Source organism: Oncorhynchus masou, chromosome 21, assembly GCF_036934945.1.
Source record: "Oncorhynchus masou masou isolate Uvic2021 chromosome 21, UVic_Omas_1.1, whole genome shotgun sequence".
NCBI classification, from domain to species: domain Eukaryota; kingdom Metazoa; phylum Chordata; class Actinopteri; order Salmoniformes; family Salmonidae; genus Oncorhynchus; species Oncorhynchus masou.
In genome coordinates, this window is record NC_088232.1 from 45462237 (window position 1) to 45485672 (window position 23436).

General features: G+C 41.0%; 1 protein-coding gene across 3 annotated transcripts in view; it reads right to left on the reverse strand.

Annotated features, from left to right (window-relative positions):
- The window catches only part of LOC135508409 (probable E3 ubiquitin-protein ligase RNF144A-A), a 73328-nt gene that overhangs the window by 20672 nt on the left and 29220 nt on the right, over positions 1-23436 (reverse strand). For all 3 annotated transcript variants that reach the window (XM_064928569.1, XM_064928571.1, XM_064928570.1), the window contains 2 exons: positions 7111-7261; positions 780-884 (listed from right to left, as the gene is read on the reverse strand). In XM_064928569.1, the coding sequence (XP_064784641.1) occupies positions 780-884; positions 7111-7245 (240 nt within the window). In that variant the 5' untranslated portion in view covers positions 7246-7261. The remainder of the gene's footprint in view (positions 1-779; positions 885-7110; positions 7262-23436) is intronic.

The window sequence follows — 23436 nt, forward strand, 5'->3', positions numbered from 1 at the left end:
AACTAGCCCAGAGGGAGATCGAGAACATTGCATTGTGGGTTTTGTAGTCGACTTGAGCTGCAACAGATTTCCCCAAAAGATTTTCACATTTCTACCAATCTCTTTTCATTTTGTCCTTAAGATTTGTTCACAAAAAAAAAAAAAAAAATCAGTTTCACATAGTGTTATTTAACACGGTTAATAATAGGAATTTGTGTTTTGGACTTCCTTGATGATCTGATAGTATGCATGCAATGCATTTTGCCTCACTTATGAAATAGTCAGTTTCCCTACTTTGTAGTGTCACCATAGCAGTTTGTTCTTACCAACTTTATTGTTCATTGTCATAACAACGAGTGATACAGAGTTGGAATGACAGCACAAACAGACTGCCATTCCGTCTAGTTTCCCCATCAACCATCACGACTGAGTTGTGTCATGTCTGTGTAACCTACCTTTTGTCTTCTTCATATGAACACATTTTACTTAAGATACTTCTGTCAATTCTGCATTTATTCTGTTTTGCTGAAAACAGCAAGTAACAAGTCCAGTAAAATCAAATGGCATTATCAACTTACCACAACTTTGTGATCATGAATTCACTCACACGAATTCTGGTGGTGTGTGTGTGTGTGTGTGTGTGTGTAGATGTAATATCATATTCTTAAAAGTAAGCAACTGTACACTGAAAAGTACAAGCTGAAAGATGGTACAATACATTAGGCTCTGGCCCCTTGAATATCTGAATTGCATATGTCCCTGAAACAAATTATACAATTAAACATTTTTGTAAATAATACCTCATTTTCCAGTAAGTGTCCTCTTTCTGGACAGGCAGAGTCTGGACAGCTAATAGCAGTTTCGAGCCCCTCTTTGATAAGGAGTTCCACATACTGCTTCAGGCACTGAAATAAAAACCAAGAGTATGAAATTGACCTCAGTCCTTGGCCATGCAGTCAATCAGAAAATATGCAGGCATACTGCAGGTATGGGCAACTCCAGTCCTCAGGGCAAAAGTGCAACACCAACCAGGACCCCCGAGGACTGGAGTTACCCATCCCTGGCATACTATATGGTGCCACAACCAATGTGCCTCTCCCTCTGAACCCCGTAGTAGAAGTTCTCTGCTTTTAGGATTAACTATTCCTTCTGCCATCCATTACTGGTTTCTTGACTGTGTCCGGTTAGCTGAAGAGAAGCATGCTAACCACAACATCCCAATGAAACTATTTTCAACTAATGAGACAGTGAGAGGGCCTTCTAAACAAAGGCTCTTCACAGCTACAAGATGTAATATTGCATAGTGCTACAAATCCAGCCAATTCCCTATTAGCAACTGCAGTAAACATGAGTTCTTTACCAAACTAAAAGCCACTGCTTTTTCATAGCTCTGATTGGGCTCCACCGACGACCGACTTGAAATACACACACACACACTACATTTTTGTCCAATACCGATATCCAATATTTTCCTTGCCAAAATAAAAACGATACTGTTAACCAATATTTAACAATTTTTGCAGTCTTTACAGCATTCTAGTAGGGTTAAATAGTTCATACACACACACGCAGCAGTCTAAGGCACTGCATCTCAGTGCAAGAGGAGTCACTACAGTCCCTGGTTCGAATCCAGACTATCACATCCGCCGTGATTGAGAGTCCCATAGGGGAGCGCACAATTGGCCCAGCGTCGTCGGGCCATCATTGTGAATAAGAATTTGATCTTAACCGACTTGCCTAGTTAAATATAGTACACACACAAAAAGTTATTTTGTTGGCATTTATATGTCCCCATTACTATTTATTTTGTTGCCATTTATGCATGTCCCCATTACCAGTAAAACATCATCAAAACCTATTTCTTTCACTTACTTGCTGTGCTGTTTTGTTGTTCATTTGTTCAGTTGTTTCATTCTCAACCAGGATTTCTATTGAACGCAGTTTGGTCTTTGTCAAAAAAAAGGTATATGTCAAATAACACTATTTGACGTGTCAAATAACGACAATCTGTTTCAGTAGCTATATAGTTAGCTAGCTAGCTAACTAACTACATAGCTAGGTGTCATCTAAAACAACCCTCCTTTATAAAACAGTTCTTATCGGATTAATGGTGGTCGGCCCCAATAGTGGACTTGCGGTTAGCCCTCAAAATAAAATTATGCATAATTCGACTATTTGTATCACTGTCAATGGAATACTTTTTTTTTTTAAAGCAAACCGCAAATTCCACTACTGTGCCTAATCCTTATTGTGGCTAGCTTTACAACACATAACCCGATCCGGTCGAGCCTCACTAGCCAGATGAGGCTAGCTGGCTGCTTAAAACGCTTGCTTTGGGCAACAGGGTTAAGTAGCTGGCTAGCTATTTATTTTCATGATCTGAAGTTCAATTTCAATAGGCGAACCACAAGTGGCAACCTAGATAATACTTACTCACAAGGATTCCTAAATCAGTCCTAAGAAAAACTGAAAATGACTGCAGTTTGTATTGGTCATTGTTTTCAGGCTGTTTGTATTGGTGCTAGCTAGGCAGCAAGCTAAAGCTAGCTACCCCAGAAGTTGCGGTCAAACAAATGATACTTTATTACCAACGCGGTATTGTAAACACATAGTTCGTGGCCAGTTTGCAGACTTTTTTGTACAGCTTTGACTGTGCTACTGTATCTTTTGTGACACGCAAAGACTCAAATGGCGTTCCATAGTATGCATGTCGTGAAGCTAATAGCAGTGACGCTATTACTGTGTAACTCCGGTAGTGCAACATCTGAAAAATAGCGCACTTGGTAGTGGGTACCAATGCTCGACCAGTTGGTGAAAGCCAACATCACCAACGACAGAGAACGGTAGATTGTCAAAGGCAATGAATTTCATTATATTGGCTTTAATGGATTTCGCCTTTGAGTTGTCTCGCTGAAATGTTCTTAATCTTTCAAATGACTGCTTGACTTGTTGAATGCTCGATCCACAAAGCAGAAATTGTGTGGGCGAGGTTAGGAATGACGTGTTGCACGTGTAGCGCACCATTTTACGTGGTGTTATGTCATGTGCCTACGTTCTATACAGTTAACTCAGTTTTTCACAATTCCTGACATTTAATCCTATTAAAAATTCCCTGTCTTAGGTCAGTTAGGATCACCACTTTATTTTAAGAATGTGAAATGTCAGAATAATAGTAGAGAGAATTATACATTTCAGCTTTTATATCTTTCATCACATTCCCAGTGGGTCAGAAGTTAACATGCACTCAATTAGTATTTGGTAGCATTGCCTTTAAATTGTTTAACTTCGGTCAAACGTTTCAGGTAGCCATCCACAAGCTTCCCACAATAAGTTTGGGGAATTTTGGCACATTCCTCCTGACAGAGCTGGTGTAACTGAGTCAGGTTTGTAGGCCTCCTTGCTCACACGCGCGCATTCAGTTCTGCCCGCAAATTAACTATAGGGTTGAGGTCAGGGCTTTGTGATTGCCACTCCAATAACTTGACTTTGTGGTCCTTAACTTCTCTTGGGTAGGGGGCAGCATTGGGAATTTTGGATGAAAAGCGTGCCCAAATTAAACTGCTTGCTACTCAGCCATAAAAGCTAGAATATGCATATATTAGTAGATTTGGATAAAAAAACACTGAAGTTTCTAAAACAGTTTGATTGATGTCTGTCTGTGTATAACAGAACCCACTTTGCCTGTGGCAGGACAAAACCTGAGAAAAAAATCCAACCAGGAAGTGGGAAATCTGAGGTTTGTAGTTTTGACTCTTGCCTTATCAATACACAGTGTCTATGGGGTCATGTTGCACTTCCTAAGGCTTCCACTAGATGTCAAGTCTCTAGAACGTTGTTTGAGGCATCTACTGTGATTGGGGCCGAATGAGAGGGGAATGAGTCAGAGGTCTGCCAGTAGCCACGAGCTCAGTCTCACGCGTTCACGTGAGAGCGACCTGCGTTCCATTGCATTTCTGAAGACAAAGGAATTCTCCAGTTGGAACATGATTGAAGATTTATGTTAAAAACATCCTAAAGATTGATTCTATACATCGTTTGATATGTTCCTACGTACTGTAATGGAACTTTTGGACTTTGTCTGCTCTTGCGTCATGAAGTTGGGTTACTGGGCTGAACACAAGGAGGAATTTGGACATAAATGGACATTATCGAACAAAACAAACATTTATTGTGGATCTGGGATTCCTGGGAGTGCATTCTGATGAAGATCATCAAAGTGAATATTTATAATGTTATTTCTGACTTCGGTTGACTCCAACATGGCGGATATCAATTTGGCGTGATTTGTCGTCTGAGCACCGTACTCAGATTATTGCATGGTTTGCTTATTCTGTAAAGTTTTTTGAAATCTGACACAGCGGTTGCATTAAGGAGAAGAAAATCTTTAATTCTGTGAATAACACTTCTATCATTTATCAATGTTTATTATGAGTATTTCTGTAAATTGATGTGGCTCTGCAAAAATCACTGGATGTTTTGGAACTACTGAACATAACATGCCAATGTAAACTCATATTTTTGGGTATAAATATAAACTTTACCGAACAAAACATACATGTATTGTGTAACATGAAGTCCTATGAGTGTCATCTGAAGAAGATCAAAGGTTAGTGATTAATTTGATCTATATTTCTGCTTTTTGTGACTCCTTTTTGGCTGGAAAAATTGCTGTTTTTCTGTGACTTGGCTCTGACCTAACATAATCGTTTGCTTTGCTGTCATCGTAAAGCCTTTTTGATATCGGACACTGTGGCTGGATTTACAACAAGTGTATCTTTAAAATGGTGTAAAATACATGTATGTTTGAGGAATTTTAATTATGGGATTTCTGTTTTGAATTTGGCGCCCTGCAGTTTCACTGGGTGTTGACAGGTGGGACGCTACCGTCCCACGTACCCTAGAGAGGTTAAGCCATTTTGCTACAACTTTGGAAGTATGCTTGGGGTCATTGTCCATTTGGAAAACCCATTTGCGACCAAGACTAAACTTCCTGACTGATGTCTTGAGATGTTGCTTCAATATATCCACGTAATTTTCCTCCCTCGTGATGCCATCTATTTTGTGAAGTGCACCAGTCCCTCCTGCAGCAAAGCACCCCCACAACATGATGTTGCCACCCCTGTGCTTCATGGTTGGGATGGTGTTCTTTGGCTTGCAAGCCTCCCCTTTCTCCTCCAAACATAATGATGGACATTATGGCCAAACAGTTCTATTTTTGTTTAATCAAACCAGAGACATTTCTCCAAAAAGTACAATCTTTGTCCCCATGTGCAGTTGCAAACCGTAGTCTGGCTTTTTCATGGCGGTTTTGGAGCAGTGTCTTCTTCCTTGCTGAGCGGCCTTTCAGGTTATGTTGATATAGGACTCGTTTTACTGTGGATATAGATACTTTTGTACCCGTTTCCTCCAGCATCTTCACAAGGTCCTTTGCTGTTGTTCTGGGATTGATTTGCACTTTTCGCAACAAAGTACGTTCATGTCTAGGAGACAGAATGCGTCTCCTTCCAGAGCGGTATGACGGCTGTGTGGTCCCATGGGGTCAATACTTGCGTACTATTGTTTACAGATGAACGTGGTACCTTCAGGCTTTTGGAAAGTGCTCCCAAGGATGAACCAGACTTGTGGATGTCTACAATTGTATTGAGGTCTTGGCTGATTCCTTTTGACTTTCCCATGCTGTCAAGCAAAGAGGCACTGAGTTTGAAGGTAGGCCTTGAAATGCATCCACAAGTACACCGTCAATTAGCCGTATCAGAAGCTTCTAAAGCCATAATTTTCTGTAATTTTCGATGCTGTTTATAGGCACAGTCAACTTAGTGTATGTTAACGTCCTACCCACTGGAATTGTGATACAGTGAATAATAAGTGAAATAATCTGTCTGTAAACCATTTTTAAAAAGTTACTTGTGTCATGCACAAAGTAGATGCCCTAACCGACTTGCCAAAACTATAGTTTGTTAAAAAGAAATTTGTGGAGTGGTTGAAAAACAAGTTTTAATGACTCCAACCTAAGTGTATGTAAACTTCCGACTTCAACTGTAGGTATGCACGGTAGCTTTGACATCGGTTTTTAACATCACCATTAAACTTGACATCGATATGTTCACCGATATATCGTGCATCCCTAAGACAGTCAGACAGTTATTGTTCCCACTGTTCAAAAGTATAAATGATAGCGGACTGGTTTGAGAGATCCCCTACCAAACCATTACAGTACATTCAGTCTCTTGCTACTGAGTTTATATTCAATATGTCAATTACAGACAAAACACAATACATTTGATGTAGGCCCACTGACTGGAAGACACCTATTTAAGATATTTGTTGCAGTTATTTACTTTTAATGCATAATTTTCATGTTTTGACCTTCTCTCACTCCAAAAATACTGAGGGGAGAGTCAAATGGCAGGATTAAAAAGAAAGAAGGGGATAACAGGTTTGGATGCTGCTGAATTTTTAAGCATCTTCGGGCTTTCACATGCTTGGAAAGTCGTGGCCGTGGTCCCAGCTTGTGGAGAGGTCAAAAGTCAATGTGCCTCTCCTCTGTGAATTCAAGCAACTGGACAGCAGTCCACAATGACTGTAGGATACATTTGTTAAGTTACAATACTGGTTGTAATTTATTTCTATAGATACATTACAAACAAAATTGCAAGATCAAGAAGGGAGTTGAGGTCTCATTGAAGTTTCAGTGTTTGACCCAGGTAGAGGACTACCATGGACTGACATGTATAGGAGTTGCTCACTCCTAGATCTAGGTATGCGATGCATGTGCTCACAACCTCCAGTCATGTAAGAATTCCTTTCACTTTATTGACAGTTATATTGTTACATTGCTCTGTGCATTCAAAGGCAGTGGTAAACACTGGATCTATATGGAAGAAACAATTGCATAGTATTCACTGCAAGTACTTCACTATCCACATATTGAGGTAGAAAGCACATGACTTAGGCATAACATCGTGGGTGAACAAACACTATTCTTCAGGACGTTAACATGTGCAACACGGATACGGCTCTTTCGTAAAGGACATCTTGACAAGGACGGTGTAAAACACAACACATACACACTGCGGTGCACACAGGGGACATATTGACAAGATAGGGAACAGACGATTTAAGTGCACTCACCAGTGTACAGAAGACACATTGACACTGAGTGATGGTGGTCATCTGCTCCAGGGGAAACTCTCCAAGGCACAGTTTGCAGGAGACCAGCGGGTCCAGTGCCAGGTCCCAGGTGGGCCGATACCTGGCTGTGGTCATCTTGCCTGACACAGAGCTGAGAGCAAGAGAGAGGAGCCCTGGTTAAAAACATTTTCTGAGATGAATCTGAGAATTTGATGTTCTTCCAGCTTTGCAACTGGTATTTTTAATGATAGGTTTACGACACAGAATGGCTAATGTTTGTAATTTCACAGACAAAGGAAAACTGATATGAGATTCACAATGTGTGAATGAAGATAGCTCAGTAATGAGCATCTCCATGATCTGTCCCCATGTCCCAGACATGCAGTTATTTGCTGTGTCATTCTGCATTGGTCAGAAAGGCAGTGTGACACCAGCTCGTTGCCTAAACGCACCTTGTCAGTAACAATCACTTCCCTTCTGGACGCTCTCAGACAGAATAAATACATCTCTAATCCTGCAGCGAGCGTCTTGTTGCTTTTTGCCCCGAGATAAAAGCAGTCATATTAAAATAACACTTTCCCTTCGCCGTCATCTCCCCTCTTCAATTTCTGAGAAAATGATTTATTTTGGGCCTTCTCAACTCTGATTCTGACTGCCTTTCACCCCCCCTGGCTGAGACCGGAGAGGAAGAGACAGCAGTCACTTAATGTCTGAGTGTTTACAGGAACTGCCCCCGTGCAGGAAATGTCAACACTGTCAAACTCTCCCATCGCTGCTAGGCAACTGGGGAGAGACGTGGGAGAAAAGGAGGGGCCGGGCAGATACATAGTGCTCACTGCTCAGACAAGTGAAAGCTAACACAATAGCTTCCCTCTCAGAGACCAAAAAGTGGAAGGAGGCAGAAAGGATGAGTGGCTAGTTAACTAATGTAAAATGTACTGTGTCTGTAAAATGTATAAGCTGGAAGTAGAAGCCTAAGTGTTGTTGTCCATTCGTTTATTTCAATTAGGGGAGGGATGGTAGGGTCAGGGGAAAATAAGAAAAATATAATGGGGGATTGGAAATAATGCAGACAAGTACATAGATAGAACCCACAATCTGCAATATTAAAGCTGATCTACCCCCTAAAAAAATACAAAAGGAGGGGCTGCTATAGGGACTGAGAATGAGTCAATGCTGTCTACACATGCTGCAGGGAGAGAACATGCCCTGACCTGTGCGAAGGCTGCCAAGCTGACAACACACTGGCCAGTGTGAGTCGTTTATAGGAACAGTGTTTGTCTGGTTGTGTCAATGTCAACATGCTGCATGGGGAGTCACCAAAACCACCCGGTGTCAAACAGACAGGGAGAAGTCCTGGGAATCAGATGTGGTAAATTATTAATCTAGTGACAAAGCAACTGAAATGGGCACCTCCTGGCTATTAAGTGATTCCCCTTGATTTGTGGACTCTGTCTTCCCTTGAGCTCTTCAGTGGAGGCAGGCAGGTTGAGGGGACGTGAGAGAGGCAGAACGAGAGAGAGGGGGGAGAGGGAGCGAGAGGAGAGCCTCCTACCCATTAGTGTAGTACACTGGGCCTGCTTTCATCAGGCCAAGCAGTGGGAGGCTAGCCAAGAGCGCTAAAAGCCCGTCTACTCTACACCAATCAAACGTGCCAAGACAAGACTCACTGGCTGCCAAGTGAAAACCTGCCAGGGCCAGCCATCACAGCAGCAAGTGGAATCACATTAGCACTATAGATCGCCATATGATTGTTGAAATGGTATGTGCATTATACGGCTGTCTTGACAACGAGAGCCTCATTGAAGATGTTGTGATTTGTCCAACAGTAGTACAAGGTGGATAGACCGCCATAATACAGACCGTGTACACTATAAAGCTCCCTCTATGTATTGAAGATGTTGTGATTTGTCCAACAGTAGTACAAGGTGGATAGACCGCCATAATACAGACCGTGTACACTATAAAGCTCCCTCTATGCATTGAAGATGTTGTGATTTGTCCAACAGTAGTACAAGGTGGATAGACCGCCATAATACAGACCGTGTACACTATAAAGCTCCCTCTATGCATTGAAGATGTTGTGATTGTCCAACAGTAGTACAAGGTGGATAGACCGCCATAATACAGACCGTGTACACTATAAAGCTCCCTCTATGCATTGAAGATGTTGTGATTTGTCCAACAGTAGTACAAGGTGGATAGACCGCCATAATACAGACCGTGTACACTATAAAGCTCCCTCTATGCATTGAAGATGTTGTGATTTGTCCAACAGTAGTACAAGGTGGATAGACCGCCATAATACAGACCGTGTACACTATAAAGCTCCCTCTATGCATTGAAGATGTTGTGATTTGTCCAACAGTAGTACAAGGTGGATAGACCGCCATAATACAGACCGTGTACACTATAAAGCTCCCTCTATGTATTGAAGATGTTGTGATTTGTCCAACAGTAGTACAAGGTGGATAGACCGCCATAATACAGACCGTGTACACTATAAAGCTCCCTCTATGTATTGAAGATGTTGTGATTTGTCCAACAGTAGTACAAGGTGGATAGACCGCCATAATACAGACCGTGTACACTATAAAGCTCCCTCTATGTATTGAAGATGTTGTGATTTGTCCAACAGTAGTACAAGGTGGATAGACCGCCATAATACAGACCGTGTACACTATAAAGCTCCCTCTATGCATTGAAGATGTTGTGATTTGTCCAACAGTAGTACAAGGTGGATAGACCGCCATAATACAGACCGTGTACACTATAAAGCTCCCTCTATGTATTGAAGATGTTGTGACTTGTCCAACAGTAGTACAAGGTGGATAGACCGCCATAATACAGACCGTGTACACTATAAAGCTCCCTCTATGCATTGTGGTTAGGCTGGGGTAAATAAGAATCAAAGACAAAATGAGAGATTCTCTAAGGCGAGCCGGAGGAGAGAGCAACGTTCTCATGACAATAGGTGGTGCAACTCAAAAGGGTGCTCTACCGTCGCTGCATTATTTACCAGGTGGTCCATTATCGCTCCGTGACACACACACAACCAAATGCATGATCTCCGCTCCCTGCTTTTAAAAATAGACCTACTGCATGTCTGGCACGACACATTACGGCAGCAATCAATATGCTGGAGGCCGTAAGTCAACATGGTTAACCACGGCTACAGACAAGGAAGTTTGCATTCTTATCTTATAGATTAACTAACAAATAAGTGGAAGTGCCGGAGTCTGGCCTTCCGGAGTTGCAGTCTAAGCTCCCGACAACATACAGGGTTAGAGCCTGTCAATAATAATACAAATATATGTAAATGGTGTCAGAAAACAGTGTGTGTGTGTGTGTGTGTGTGTGTGTGTGTGTGTGTGTGTGTACACATTGTGTAGTATCCTGGGGGATTTGAGAGCAGTTCTAGCATTATATTGCTATAACTGCACAGAATGTATACATCCATCTATGAATGTACAACATTGAACTATTCCATAACACATTACGTGAGCAACCTAGATAGTGAAAGTGTACAGTAGAGAGTGGGGCTGTATAGAAAGTGGGGCAGTGGTACTTTGAGGAGCTAGCCAAGTAACTATAAATGGACATATCCTGTATACTACAGTACCTCTACATTATTCATCTTCCATCAGAGGAAATGGGTTATCTTCACATGTATAGTCCATGACCCGGACTATGATACTCAGAAATATACAGCGCATTCAGAAAGTATTCACACCCTTTGACTTTTTCCACATTTTGTTTTGTTACAGCCGGAATTTTAAAAAGATTTCATTGATATTTTGTGCCACTGGCCTACACACTACCTCAATGTCAAAGAACATGTGACTCAGGGGTGTCAAAGTCAAATGGACGGAGGGCCAAATAAAAAATTTAGCTACAAGCCGAGGGCCGGACTGTTCGAATGTTCATTGAAAAATTTTTAAATGACGCATATAGTCTAGTGAACCTAATTGAACCTACTGAAAACCTAACAAATATATTCCAATATGATCAGATAAATAAAGCAATATTTTCTTATGGCTCTGTCAGTAATCTTTAATTTTCAACAGACACAAAAGACAAATTTCCTTTATATAAAAATCCCCATAACATGAACATTAAATGAAAGAAACCGGTATTCAAGGCACCATCAGTAGCCTATATTTTCTATTTTAGCAAAAGTGGGCTAAATTTACTTCAAAGAAAAAAACAATAATAGCAATTTTCTATCATCCACTCAACTGAAATATTTTTAAAATATAATTGGATTGAAATACAATAAAATAAAGTGCAAAAATCTATTAATCAAAAACAACACTTTGTTTAAGGAGAAGTAACATGCAGTGAAAACAAATATTAAACTTTAACTTTTAAACTTGAACTGAGTAAAAACTCTAAATATGTGATTGCACAGTAATGTTCACTTGTTTGAGGTTGAGGGTGATACTTGGTGGTGTCCCATCTTTTCCACAAGTTCATCAATGTTCACTCTGACAAAATCCAAATGTGGAGGTGTTCAGCAGTATCGACTTCTGTGTGATGTTTTGTTCAGGTTCATCAAAGAAAAAAAACACAGGTACCTAAACATAGACATGTCTGGCAGCCTGGATGCACATTGTGTCGGGGAGGAAACGGCAACTCCGCAATCAATATTTTGCCCTGGTGCATCATTGCATTGGAGGTCAATCAACTCCATTTGGAGTTTGGTGGTGAGCTTTCCACGGAACAGCAAATGGGTTAAGAGCAGTTCCAACCTGCTTTTTTGTGCTTCAAAGTCAGCAAATCGGCGTAAAGTCAGCGGCAAGCATACCTATTTTATCAGCCAACTGTGCGCTCGGGAACGCACTGGTAGAGAGCTATGGTCTGGCAGCTGGGAAAGTGGCTCAAATTTTCTTTCCGCATCTGGCGTCTCCCACAGAGTCAGTTTGGTTTTAAATACCTTCACTGTACTGTACATATCAGAGATGACATGATCCCGACCCTGCAGCTGTTGCATTCAGATGACTAATGTCACAAAAAGCCATTTCACACAGAAACATTTCGAAAACGGAGTTGTGTTGTGTCTTTCCCTTTGCTGTCCAAGAACAGACAAATCTCCTCACGAAGCTCGAAACATCTTTGAAGCACCTTTCCCTGGCTTAGCCATCGCACCTCTGTGTGATAAGGCAAATCACTGGCTCCGTTTCTAACTCCGTCAGAAATGCCTTGAACTGGCGGTGATTCAAACCTTTGGCTCTGATAAAGTTAACTGTGCGCGTGATGATGCTCATTACATGCTCCATTTTCAAGGCTTTACCGCACAACGCATGATACAATGATAAGCTATTGCTATAACTGTGTCCACAGAATCGGTTGTCAAACCCACGAGTTTTTCCCACATCCATCTCATTTAATGTACAACAAATCATGAACTATTCCATAACAAAGCAAAAACTCCTCTGTCACGCTTAGGCTGAGTCAACCTGAAAATTGATGGGCAATGTCAGAAATGTGTGCTCTCATCCACAGCCAAGGAATATGCAATGAAATCTTTTCCCTTTTTCACAAGCTGTATTGATGGACAACTGGTCTACTCTCTCGGCAATGGTGTTTCTGCTCAGACTCACATTTAAAAAGAGTTGGACATTTAATCATGTTTTTGATGAAATCCCCTACAAATGGCCTGATTTACATTATTCATCTTCCATCAGATTTGGCTTTTTTGAAAGAGCCTGGGATTTGATCTTTTAATTCCTCTGCCTTTTGTAGTCCATGTCCATATTCTTGTTTTTGTCTATGATACTCAGAAATATACAGTACCGCATTTCTCCAGAAACACACAGGTTTTCCAGCTACCTTCACACTCCTTTGTTTGAAACTTTTTTCCGTTTTGCCATTTTGATTTTGAAAGTTAATTTTACTGTGATGCTGACGGCTGTGCCAATTTTGAAATGAAAGCCTATTACATTGAAATATTTTGTAAAAGATCTGCCTGCTTGGCGGTCTGCGGGCCGGTTCTAATAATAAATCAAGATCATCCCAGGGGCCTCAATGTCAAAGAACATATGTGATGTGACTAATTAAAAATGAAAATCTGAAATGTCTTGAGTCAAGAAGTATTCAACCCCTTTAAGGCAAGCCTAAGTAAAAACAAATCTGAATAAATCACATAATAAATCACATGGACTCACTGTGTGCAAAAGTGTTTAATATGATTTTTGAATGATTAACTCATCTACTGTATGTACCCCACACATACAAATATCTGTAAGGTCCCTCAGTCGAGCAGTGAATTTCAAACAATGATTCAACCACAAAGACCAGGGAGGTTTTCCAAGCCCTCTAAAAGAAGGGCACCTATTGGTTGATGGGTAAAAATAAAAAAGCAGACATTGAATATGGAGGCCACTGTTCTTAGGGACCTCCAATGCTGCAGACATTTGGTACCGTTCCCCCAGATCTGTGCCACAACACAACCCTGTCGTGCAGTGCTACGGACAATTCCTTCGACCTCATGGCATTGTTTTTTGCTCTGACATGGACTGTCAACTGTGGGACCTTATATAGACAGGTGTGTGCTCGCGCCTTTCCAAATCATGTCCAATCAATAGAATTTACCACCGGTGGACTCCAAGTTGTAGAAACATCAAGAATGATCAATGGAAGCAGGATGCACCGGAGCTCAATTTAGTGTCTCATAGCAAAGGGTCTGAATACTTGTGTAAATAAGGTATCAATTAATGTATATATTTGCAAACATTTCACTTTGTCATTATGGAGTATTGTGTGTAGATTGATAAGGACTTGTATTTATTTAATACATTTTAGAATAAGGCTGTAACGTTACAAAATGTGGAAAAGGGGAAGGGGTCTGAATACTTTCCGAAAGCATTGTAAGTATCGTGACAATATCATTGAGGTCCCTGGCAATTCCCAGTCCCACTCGTCATCAAAAAGGCCTAGACAAGCCTCCCTTCCCTCTCCCCGTCTGTCACTGCACCCTACCGCTCAAATGACAACATAGCCGAGCCCTGCATTAAATCGCTGTGATAAGCAGTGCCATCACTCGTTAATATCAACATTCAACACCTCCTGGGCTACGATGTAGACAGAGACTCTGGTCAAGAACGGCTCTCATTTGAACCTGGTCTAGCAGCTCTCTCTGTAATTACATAACGTCATATCAAACTTGATTACGTAAGACCTATTTATAGTCTACCGAGGCTCCTCTCGGAGCGGATGCACTCTACTAGGGATGGGCAAGGTTAAACGAATATTCGGATAGCCGAACAGACGTTAGTGTTTGATTTTTTTTAGGCCGATTTTAACAATGAAAAAACGTTCAATTAAAAATGGTCCTTGTGACATTTGAAATTCTTAATTCAATAAAACCAACTTTTGAATATAGTTTTTATAACGTTGAGTTAAGCTACTGGTGCACATTTAGCCCTCTCGGCGGCCTTGACATCGGTATGCTATTTCTCCCCACTTTAAATAGCAATTACAGATGCTCATCTAACAAGAGTTCCACAATATGACACAAATGCAAAAAGTCCCCAGAAAGTATTTTTTGTAACAGAATCAGTCCTATCATGGCAAAAATGTCTTCTTTTGCTGTTGCTACCAGAGAAAAAGCAATCAGAATGACGCAAATACACATGGTAGAGATTAACAGCGGACATTCTGCTGTTTACTCAACCAATTAATTTGACAAAATGTCTATTTGAATAGTAAATAAATGTCAAACGCCCATCCCTACATTCTGTTTTCCACACTCCAAAACACAGTTTCCCTTTTGTGAAGCGGCCAAACCACGAGTCGTCCTTGTGTGTTAGTGCAAAATGCAGGGGCTGTGATGGTGGACAGGGTTTACCTTTCTCAAAGAGACAAAAGCGCTGTCAAACAACTGATGACTTGTCCCTGGTCAATTCAACCTTTGACAGTTTGAAAGCTTTTTTGAAGAAACAAAAATAGAAAGGGGAAAAAAATGGGTCAGAGATGTGATACAATTGCTGCTGGAAGTGCTTCCTACTAAAGTGAACACTGGAGCAATGCATGTAAGATGCATCTAATCCTGTGAGGAAAGCTGTCATTCTGAGGGGAGTGTTTCATTGACTTCCACTGCGGAGGGGATGGCGAAGAGGCAACTCAACGTTGGTGTGCATTCAGTCAGAAGAGAAATGAATGGCAGTTGACATGGTTGGAACCATGGTGAAGACCTAACATTCAGGGAAATGCTTTCACATAAATATTCCTACAGTGAAATCATAAGTTCTTTTAGCTCTCTATGCAAATGCAAAGCTCAAGGACCGTATCAATGAAGCTCTAAGAAGACCAGAGAGGCTGACTGCTGAGTCAATCAAACCACATGCTGGCCAACCAAAAGCTGCCACACTAATCTCATTGAACGTTTAGCCTCCTTAAGCTTTCACTTACTGTAAGTTCCTCAAAATGACACACACAGACTGATCTTAACCTAATAGAAGTTCAAAAGTCCAAACCACAAATCAAAAAGGTACAATGCTAATAGGCAAAGCTATGTTAACCGACTAGGCGACCAGGGTAATTCAGGCTAAAAGGCTAGGCTAACAATCACAACACTATTTTGTCCACAGGGTGATTAGTCTGATCAAGGCCTCTAATGGACATGCTTTGTGGGCCTGCCATCATCATGTTCCTGCCTCGCTGCACTCCTTGCTCTAGACAGGTAATTAAGAGAGGCTTCGGCACTCATTTGTGTCATGTCTCCTCGGCGTCCAGTGTTTCCGTCACACCGTGGCCATCTGCCAATATCCTCATTCTCCTGAGTCACCTGGTTTTTGGCAGCGCTGCCGTTTGTCACCTTGCTGTGTAGCTCCCACTGGACATACGCTGTACGACAGACGGAGCACACGTATACCCCTGTTAGCAGTCAAGCCCTTCAAACAACAAGACAGACACTATTATATTTCTAACAGTTGATTTGAAGCCTGCAGGTTCTTTGACATATGGCTGTGAACATTTTCAAATGACAAGTGTTTTTCCATTATTTACAAAACTGACATTGCCATAAAAAGGAACGTGCCCAACTGTAATGTCTTGGAATCATAAAAGAAAAAGATGAGACCATCGTTGACAGATTGAAGTAGAACAACTACTTCTCTGAGAGGCAGTCAGAGTATGACATCCTTGATGTTGCAAGCTAGACAGAGGACAAGTCAATGCTATTTCATTGTCTTAGACCAGGAATGTTTTGTATGCAAGGATTTAAAAACATCCTAATCCCAAATGGAGACATCCCATCTATATCACGAAGACCTGAGAAATGTTGCTTCATTTCTAGCCTGGGCGTACTACAAAAGAAAGGATGTAATCTAGTGTTTTCCCTCAACTCCAATTAACCATAATACATTTTGACAGGAACCACCGACTGTAGGCTGCAAGTCTATTCACAAAGGAAATGAATTAACACAATATATTCACATATAATGTTTACTAACCGTGCTAAATGCTATCCACGCTGCATTAGTTACTCAACACGAGCAGATGAAGAAGGAATATTCTCCTGATTGAGTTCATCAAATGCACCATAACCTAGAGGCCTCATTCTCATGCAGCCTGCATGTTTGGCCGTGTGCATAATAGTGTCCGTTCATGTGTGTGCGCCACGCTGGTCTGAGGGCCAAGGGCCACCGGCCTGGTGGACTCAGCGTGGTGTCAAACTCCTAATCTCTCTCTCTGTGAAGGTCACCCCTGGCCCTGTGCCGAGAACACAATGATTCATTAACTTCTGGTTGCCATGGAAGTCACGCATTCACAGTTTCTGAATGAGTGTAAAACCGTGGCTAGGAGCAGGTGAAAAGCACGTTGCAATGTGCGACAGTAACACTGACAGTATTGTTCTAAATATTTTCAGGTAAATCAAGAGTGATTACTCGATTTCTCTTCCCATCTCCCCCCAACATGCTCACACCAAAATGTTAGCTCATGATTCACAATGGTACAAATGATTCAACACAACATTATGAAAGCAATAAGATAATCCAAAGGGTGGAACACTTGCTGCTAGTGACCCATGCAAATACTAAGTTTGTGCCAGGCCCGGCCGTTATCGAAACAAAATGCTGTGACTGAAAAGCTGCGTATTACGAACGTCTGCCTCACCGGTCACACATTTAGAATGTTGGACATTGGTTTCCATTCCACTGTCACCAACGTTTCTGTAATATAGAGCCAGTGATCTCAGGGGGCCACTTCTTCACCGCTCTCCAGTTCTCTTCTGCCCCAGCCAACTGACCTAAATTCAGAACCCAGAGGGATCCAGAGGTCCTTTATTTGGGGCACACTCTTTCTTTCCCCTCAATGAGGATCTGAAGTGACATGCCGAGTGTAGTGTAGTATAGTGAAGGACGGGTCCGGACATCAAACAATTGGTTCTGTCCTTACAAGGAAAGGTTCACCCACTTTAAATGTCATATTGTTTTTGTATCTCTTTCTATCAATTCCCTGGGTCATTTCATGTTTATCGGAGTTATTGGCGTTCAAGCAGGCAGAAAACCAGGCTGGTATGATGTAGCACTGTGGATGAAGTCGCTCTCACTACACTGGAAGATAATAGGAATACAACTTTTAGATCACAAAAACCATCATAAACAGTTTTCAATACGGGCCAAATTCATAACTCAGGAGGATGTATTCTCACGAATGAGAAAATGGATCATATTTTTTAGATATTCCTACCTCAAGAAATTTGCAATTGAACCTTTTTTGGGATAGGGGGCAGCATTTTCACTTTTGGATGAAAAGTGTGCCCAGAGAGAACGACCTCCTACTCTGTCCCAGACACTAATATATGCATATTATTATTAGTATTGGATAGAAAACACTGAAGTTTCTAAAACTGTTTGAATGATGTCTGAGTATAACAGAACTCATATGGCAGGAGAAAACCTAGGAGAAAACCTGAGAAAAACCCAACCAGGAAGTGGGAAATCTGAGGTTTGTAGTTTTTCAAAGCTTGGCCTACCGAATACACTGTCTATGGGGTCAAGTCGCACTTCCTACGGCTTCCACTAGATGTCAGTCTTTAGAAACTTGTTTCAGGTTTCTGCTATAAAGGAGGGGGTGAATGGGAGCTGAATGAGTCATGGGTCTGGCAGTGTCTCAGGCTCGTGACGCACGATCCCGACAGAGTTCTTCGACTCGTTCCAGTGCTTTTCTTCAGACAATGAAATTCTCCGTTTGGAATCTTAGATGATTTATGTTAAAAACATCCTAAAGATTGATTCCATAAATAGTTTGACTTGTTTCTACGACCTGTAACAAAACTTTTAGAGTTTGTCTGGACGAAGTGCTCACGCCTAATGAAGATGGATTACTGGGCTGAACACACTAACAACAAGTGGCTATTTGGACATAAATTATGGACTTTATGGAACAAATCACTCGTTTATTGTCGAACTGGGATTCCTGGGAGTGCCTTCTGATGAAGATCATCAAAAGGTAAGTGAATATTTATTTCTATCTGTTGACTCCAACAAGGCGGATATTTCTTTGGCTGGATTGGGCTGAGGACCATACTCAGATTATGCTTTTTCCGTTAAATCTGACACTGCGGTTGCATGAAGGAGAAGTCTCTTTAATTCTGTGAATAACACTTGTATCTTTTATCAATGTTTATTATGAATATTTCTGCAAAAATCACCAGATGTTTTGGAATCAAAACCATAGAGAGCACATTGCATTGTGGATTTTGTAGTCGACTTAAACTGCAGATTTTCCATGTTTCTCAGTTATTTGAAACTATATAATTAAAAGGAATGACTGGTTTTGGATGGATTTTTTCCTTTAATGCTGTGGAGGGACTGAACTGGATGGTTAGTTAAGTGTGACAGTAAAGGTATATTTATTCATTGGCTGTACAGACAGACCACCCTCTAGATGTAGTTGTAGCTTTGATAGAAGGGTAGACTAAGCTAAGTGCTGTGCTGTTTGGGATGGAGGCAGTCAGATAGGCTTCATGCCCGGGTAACTAGGACTCAACCAGTCTCATGCCTACTGGGCACGTCGCCATCCCTCTGCAGAGCAGTCATGGTGTCGTTTCTCTATTCTCGAGACAAGGGGGAGGACAGGAGGTGGTAATGAATGTTGCCGTAGGCCCGGTCCAGTTTCAACACCTTGCTAAACCTCCTAAATGTGCCATTAGCCAAACGAGCCGAGGTTTAGGCAGCGCTCAATGACACAGCGTAAATATTCATGAGATTGTGGTGCTTTAAATAGGGCTCTGTAAATTCCTTTCAAATCCTCAAAAAGTTGAGGCAGGGACACGATGCATCTTCCATCAGCTGTGTCTGATTGAAATCCTTCTTGGTTGGCGGTTGGCGGTGTGCGACCATGGCCCAAAATTACATTTTCCCCATACCATGTTGCTTACTAAGTGCGCACTAGAGGTCGACCGATTCATCGGTGCCGATTTCAAGTTTTCATAACAATCGGAATTTTCGGAAAACGATTTTCCCACACCTTTATTTAACTAGGCAAGTTAGTTAAGAACACATTCTTATTTTCAATGACGGCCTAGGAACGGTGGGTTAACTGCCTTGTTCAGGGGAAGAACGACAGATTTTCACCTTGTCAGCTCGGGGAATCGATCTTGAAACCTTACAGTTAACTAGTCCAACGCTCTAACTACATTGCTCTCCACGAGGAACCTGCCTGTTACGCGAATGCAGGAAGAAGCAAAGATAAGTTGCTAGCTAGCATTAAACTTCAAAAAAAATAAAAAAAAATCACTAGTTAACTACACATGGTTGATGATATTACTAATTTATCATCTAGTGTGTCCTGCGTTGCATATAGTCGATGCAGTTCGCATTCGCGAAAAAGGACTGTCGTTGCTCCAGCGTGTACCTAACCATAAACAATGCCAGGTTAAAATCAATACACAGAAGAAAATATTTTTAAAACTGCATATTTAGCTAAAAGAAATCCAGGTTAGCAGGCAATATTAACTAGGTGAAATTGTGTCACTTCTCTTGCATTCATTGCACGCAGTCAGGGTATATGCAACAGTTTGGGCCGCCTGGCTCATTGCAAACTAATTTGCCAGATTTTTACGTAATTATGACATAACATTGAAGGTTGTGCAATGTAACAAGAATATATAGACTTAAGGATGCCACCCATTAGATAAAATATGGAACAGTTCTGTATTTCACTGAAAGAATCAACCTCTGGTTTTCGAGATGATAGTTTCCGGATTCAACCATATGACATAAGGCTCGCATTTGTGTGTTATGTTAGAATTAAGTCTATCATTTGATAGAGCAGTCTGAGCGATGGTAGGCAGCAGCAGGCTCGAAAGCATTAGGCTGAGATTAGGCTGGTGTAACGATGTGATATGAAATGGCTAGCTAGCGTTTCAAACGTTACTCGCTCTTAGCCTTCTAGTAGTTGTTCTGCATGGGTAACGCTGCTTCAAGGGTGGCTGTTGTCGTTGTGTTCCTGGTTTGAGCCCAGGTAGGAGTGAGGAGAGGTACGGAAGCTATACTGTTACAAAGGCAATACTAAAGTGCCTATAAGAACATCCAATAGTCAAAGGTATATGAAATACAAATGGTAGAGAGAGAAAGTCCTATAATAACTACAACCTAAAACTTCTTACCTGGGAATATTAAAAAGACTCGTGTTAAAAGGAACCACCAGCTTTCATATGTTCATGTTTTGAGCAAGTAACTTCCACTTTAGCTTTCTTACATGGCACATATTGCACTTTTACTTTCTTCTTGAACACTTTGTTTTTGCATTATTTAAACTAAATTGAACATGTTTCAGGTTTTATTGAGGCTAAATTGATTTTAACTTAATATAATACATAAATAAAATAAGTGTTCATTCAGTATTTTTGTAATTGTCATGAAATATTTTTTTACATTATTATTATTTTTTTATTGTCCGATTAAAATCGGTATCGGCTTTTTTTGTCCTCTAATAATCAGTATCGGTGTTGAAAAATCATAATTGACCTCTAGTATATGCAGCAGTTCCGGCCACCTGGCTCATTGCGAACTGTGTGAAGACTATTTCTTCCTAACAAAGACAGCCAACTGCGCCAAAAGGGGGATGATTGAACAAAAGCGCATTTGCAAAAAAAGCACAATCGTTGCACAACTGTACCTAACCATAAACATCAATGCCTTTCTTAAAATCAACACAGAGAAGTATATATTTTTAAACCTGCATATTTAGCTAAAATAAATCCAGGTTAGCAGGCAACATTAACCAGGTGAAATTGTCACTTCTCTTGCGTTCATTGCACGCAGAGTCAGGGTATATGCAACAGTTTTGGAAGCCTGGCTCATTGCGAACTAAATTTGCCAGAATTTTACGTAATTATGACATAACATGTAAGGTTGTACAATGTAACAGCAATATTTAGACCAATAATTAAGTCTATGAGCAGTCTTACTGAGCGATGGTAGGCACCAGCAGGCTCGTAAGCATTCATTCAAACAGCACTTTAGTGCGTTTTGCCAGCAGCTCTTCGCTGTGCTTCAAGCATTGCGCTGTTCAAGCCTATCAACTCCCGAGATTAGGCTGGTGTAACCGATGTGAAATGGATAGACAGTTAGCGGGGTGCGCGCTAATAGCGTTTCAAACGTCACTCTGAGACTTGGAGTAGTTGTTCCCCTTGCTCTGCAAGGGCTGTGGCTTTTGTGGAGCGATGGGTAACAATGCTTTGAGGGTGTCTTGTCGATGTGTTCCTGGTTCGAGGCGAGGAGAGGGACAGAAGCTATACTGTTACACTGGCAATACTAAAGTGCCTATAAGAACACATCCAATAGTCAAAAGGTATATGAAATACAAAATGGTAGAGAGAGAAATAGTCCTATAGATACTATATTAACTACAACCTAAAACCTCTTACCTTGGAATATTGAAGTCTCATGTTTAAAAGGAACCACCAGCTTTCATGTGTTCTCATGTTCTGAGCAAGGCCCTGAAACATTAGCTTTCTTACATGGCACATATTGCACTTTTACCTTCTTCTCCAACACTTTGTTATTGCATTATTTAAACCAAATAACTAAAAATGTTGTTTTTTTCAAGTTTTTAAAAATCGTCCGATTAAATCGGTATTGGCTTTTTGTGGTCCTCCAATAAATCGGTATCGGCGTAGATTAAAAAAAAATCGTTTTTATATTATTTTTAAAAATCAGTCGACCTCTAGTGCGCACATCCTCAACTAGACGGACGTGTTACCGTCAGTAATATATATTTTTTTACTCATCCATACTGTTACGTCACCAACAGTCAGATTGACAACAATGTTGTTGCCATAGAGACATTTTGGATACTGTACACCTACTAGTGCGGTTTGAGAATTCCAAACAACTTCACACAGCCTTAGAGAGAATGACAACCACAGACCAAACAAAGGCTTGGGTTGTTCTGATTTTGAGAAGGATTTGTTTTTAATGTAAAAATAAAAACACTTTCCATAATCTTAAAACCGAGCAGTAGACGTCCTCCCCAGTCTCTTTGCACATATTGGTGTCTGAAGAAACGAGACGGAGTGTGCACTCCAATGTGCATATCCTTATTGACAGCTGCACAGAGCAAGGGCCCAGGGTTGACTGTGCTGACAGTCTGTTGTCTCTCAATGCTCTGAGCTCTACTTCTCAAAACAGCTCAAGCCACAATCACATCTATTTGCTCTGACAGAACTTTTTAAAAATGGGGTTTCCGTTCTTTTTATAGTAGAAACTTTACATTTCACTGTAATGCCAGGAGACTTCTATGCATTGAAAAAGCTTTTCTTAAACACTCCACAATGATACATTATTACACACATACTGTACCAATCAAAAGTTGACACCTACTCATTCCAGGGTTGTTCTTTATTTGTTCTATTTGCTAGATTGTAGAATAATAATGGAGACAAACCATGTAGCAACCAAAAATGTGATAAACAAATCAAAATATATTTTATATTCTTCAAAGTAGCCTTGATGACAGCTCCGCACTCTTGGCCTTGAATTGTAAATAAATCACTGACAATGTCACCAGCAAGACTTACAACGTCATACCTCCTCCTCCATGCTTCACGATGGGAACCACACATGCAGAGATCATCCGTTCACCTACTCTGCGTTTCATAAAGACAGTGGTTGGAAGCAAAAATCTCACATTTGGACAGATTTCCACCGGTGTAATGTCCATTGCTCGTGTTGCTTGGCCCAAGCAAATCTCTTCTTCTTATTGGTGTCCTTTAGAAGTGGTTTCTTTGCAGCAATTCAACCATGAAGGCCTGATTCACAGAGTCTCATCTGAACAGTTGATGTTGAGATGTGTCTGTTACTTGACCTCTGT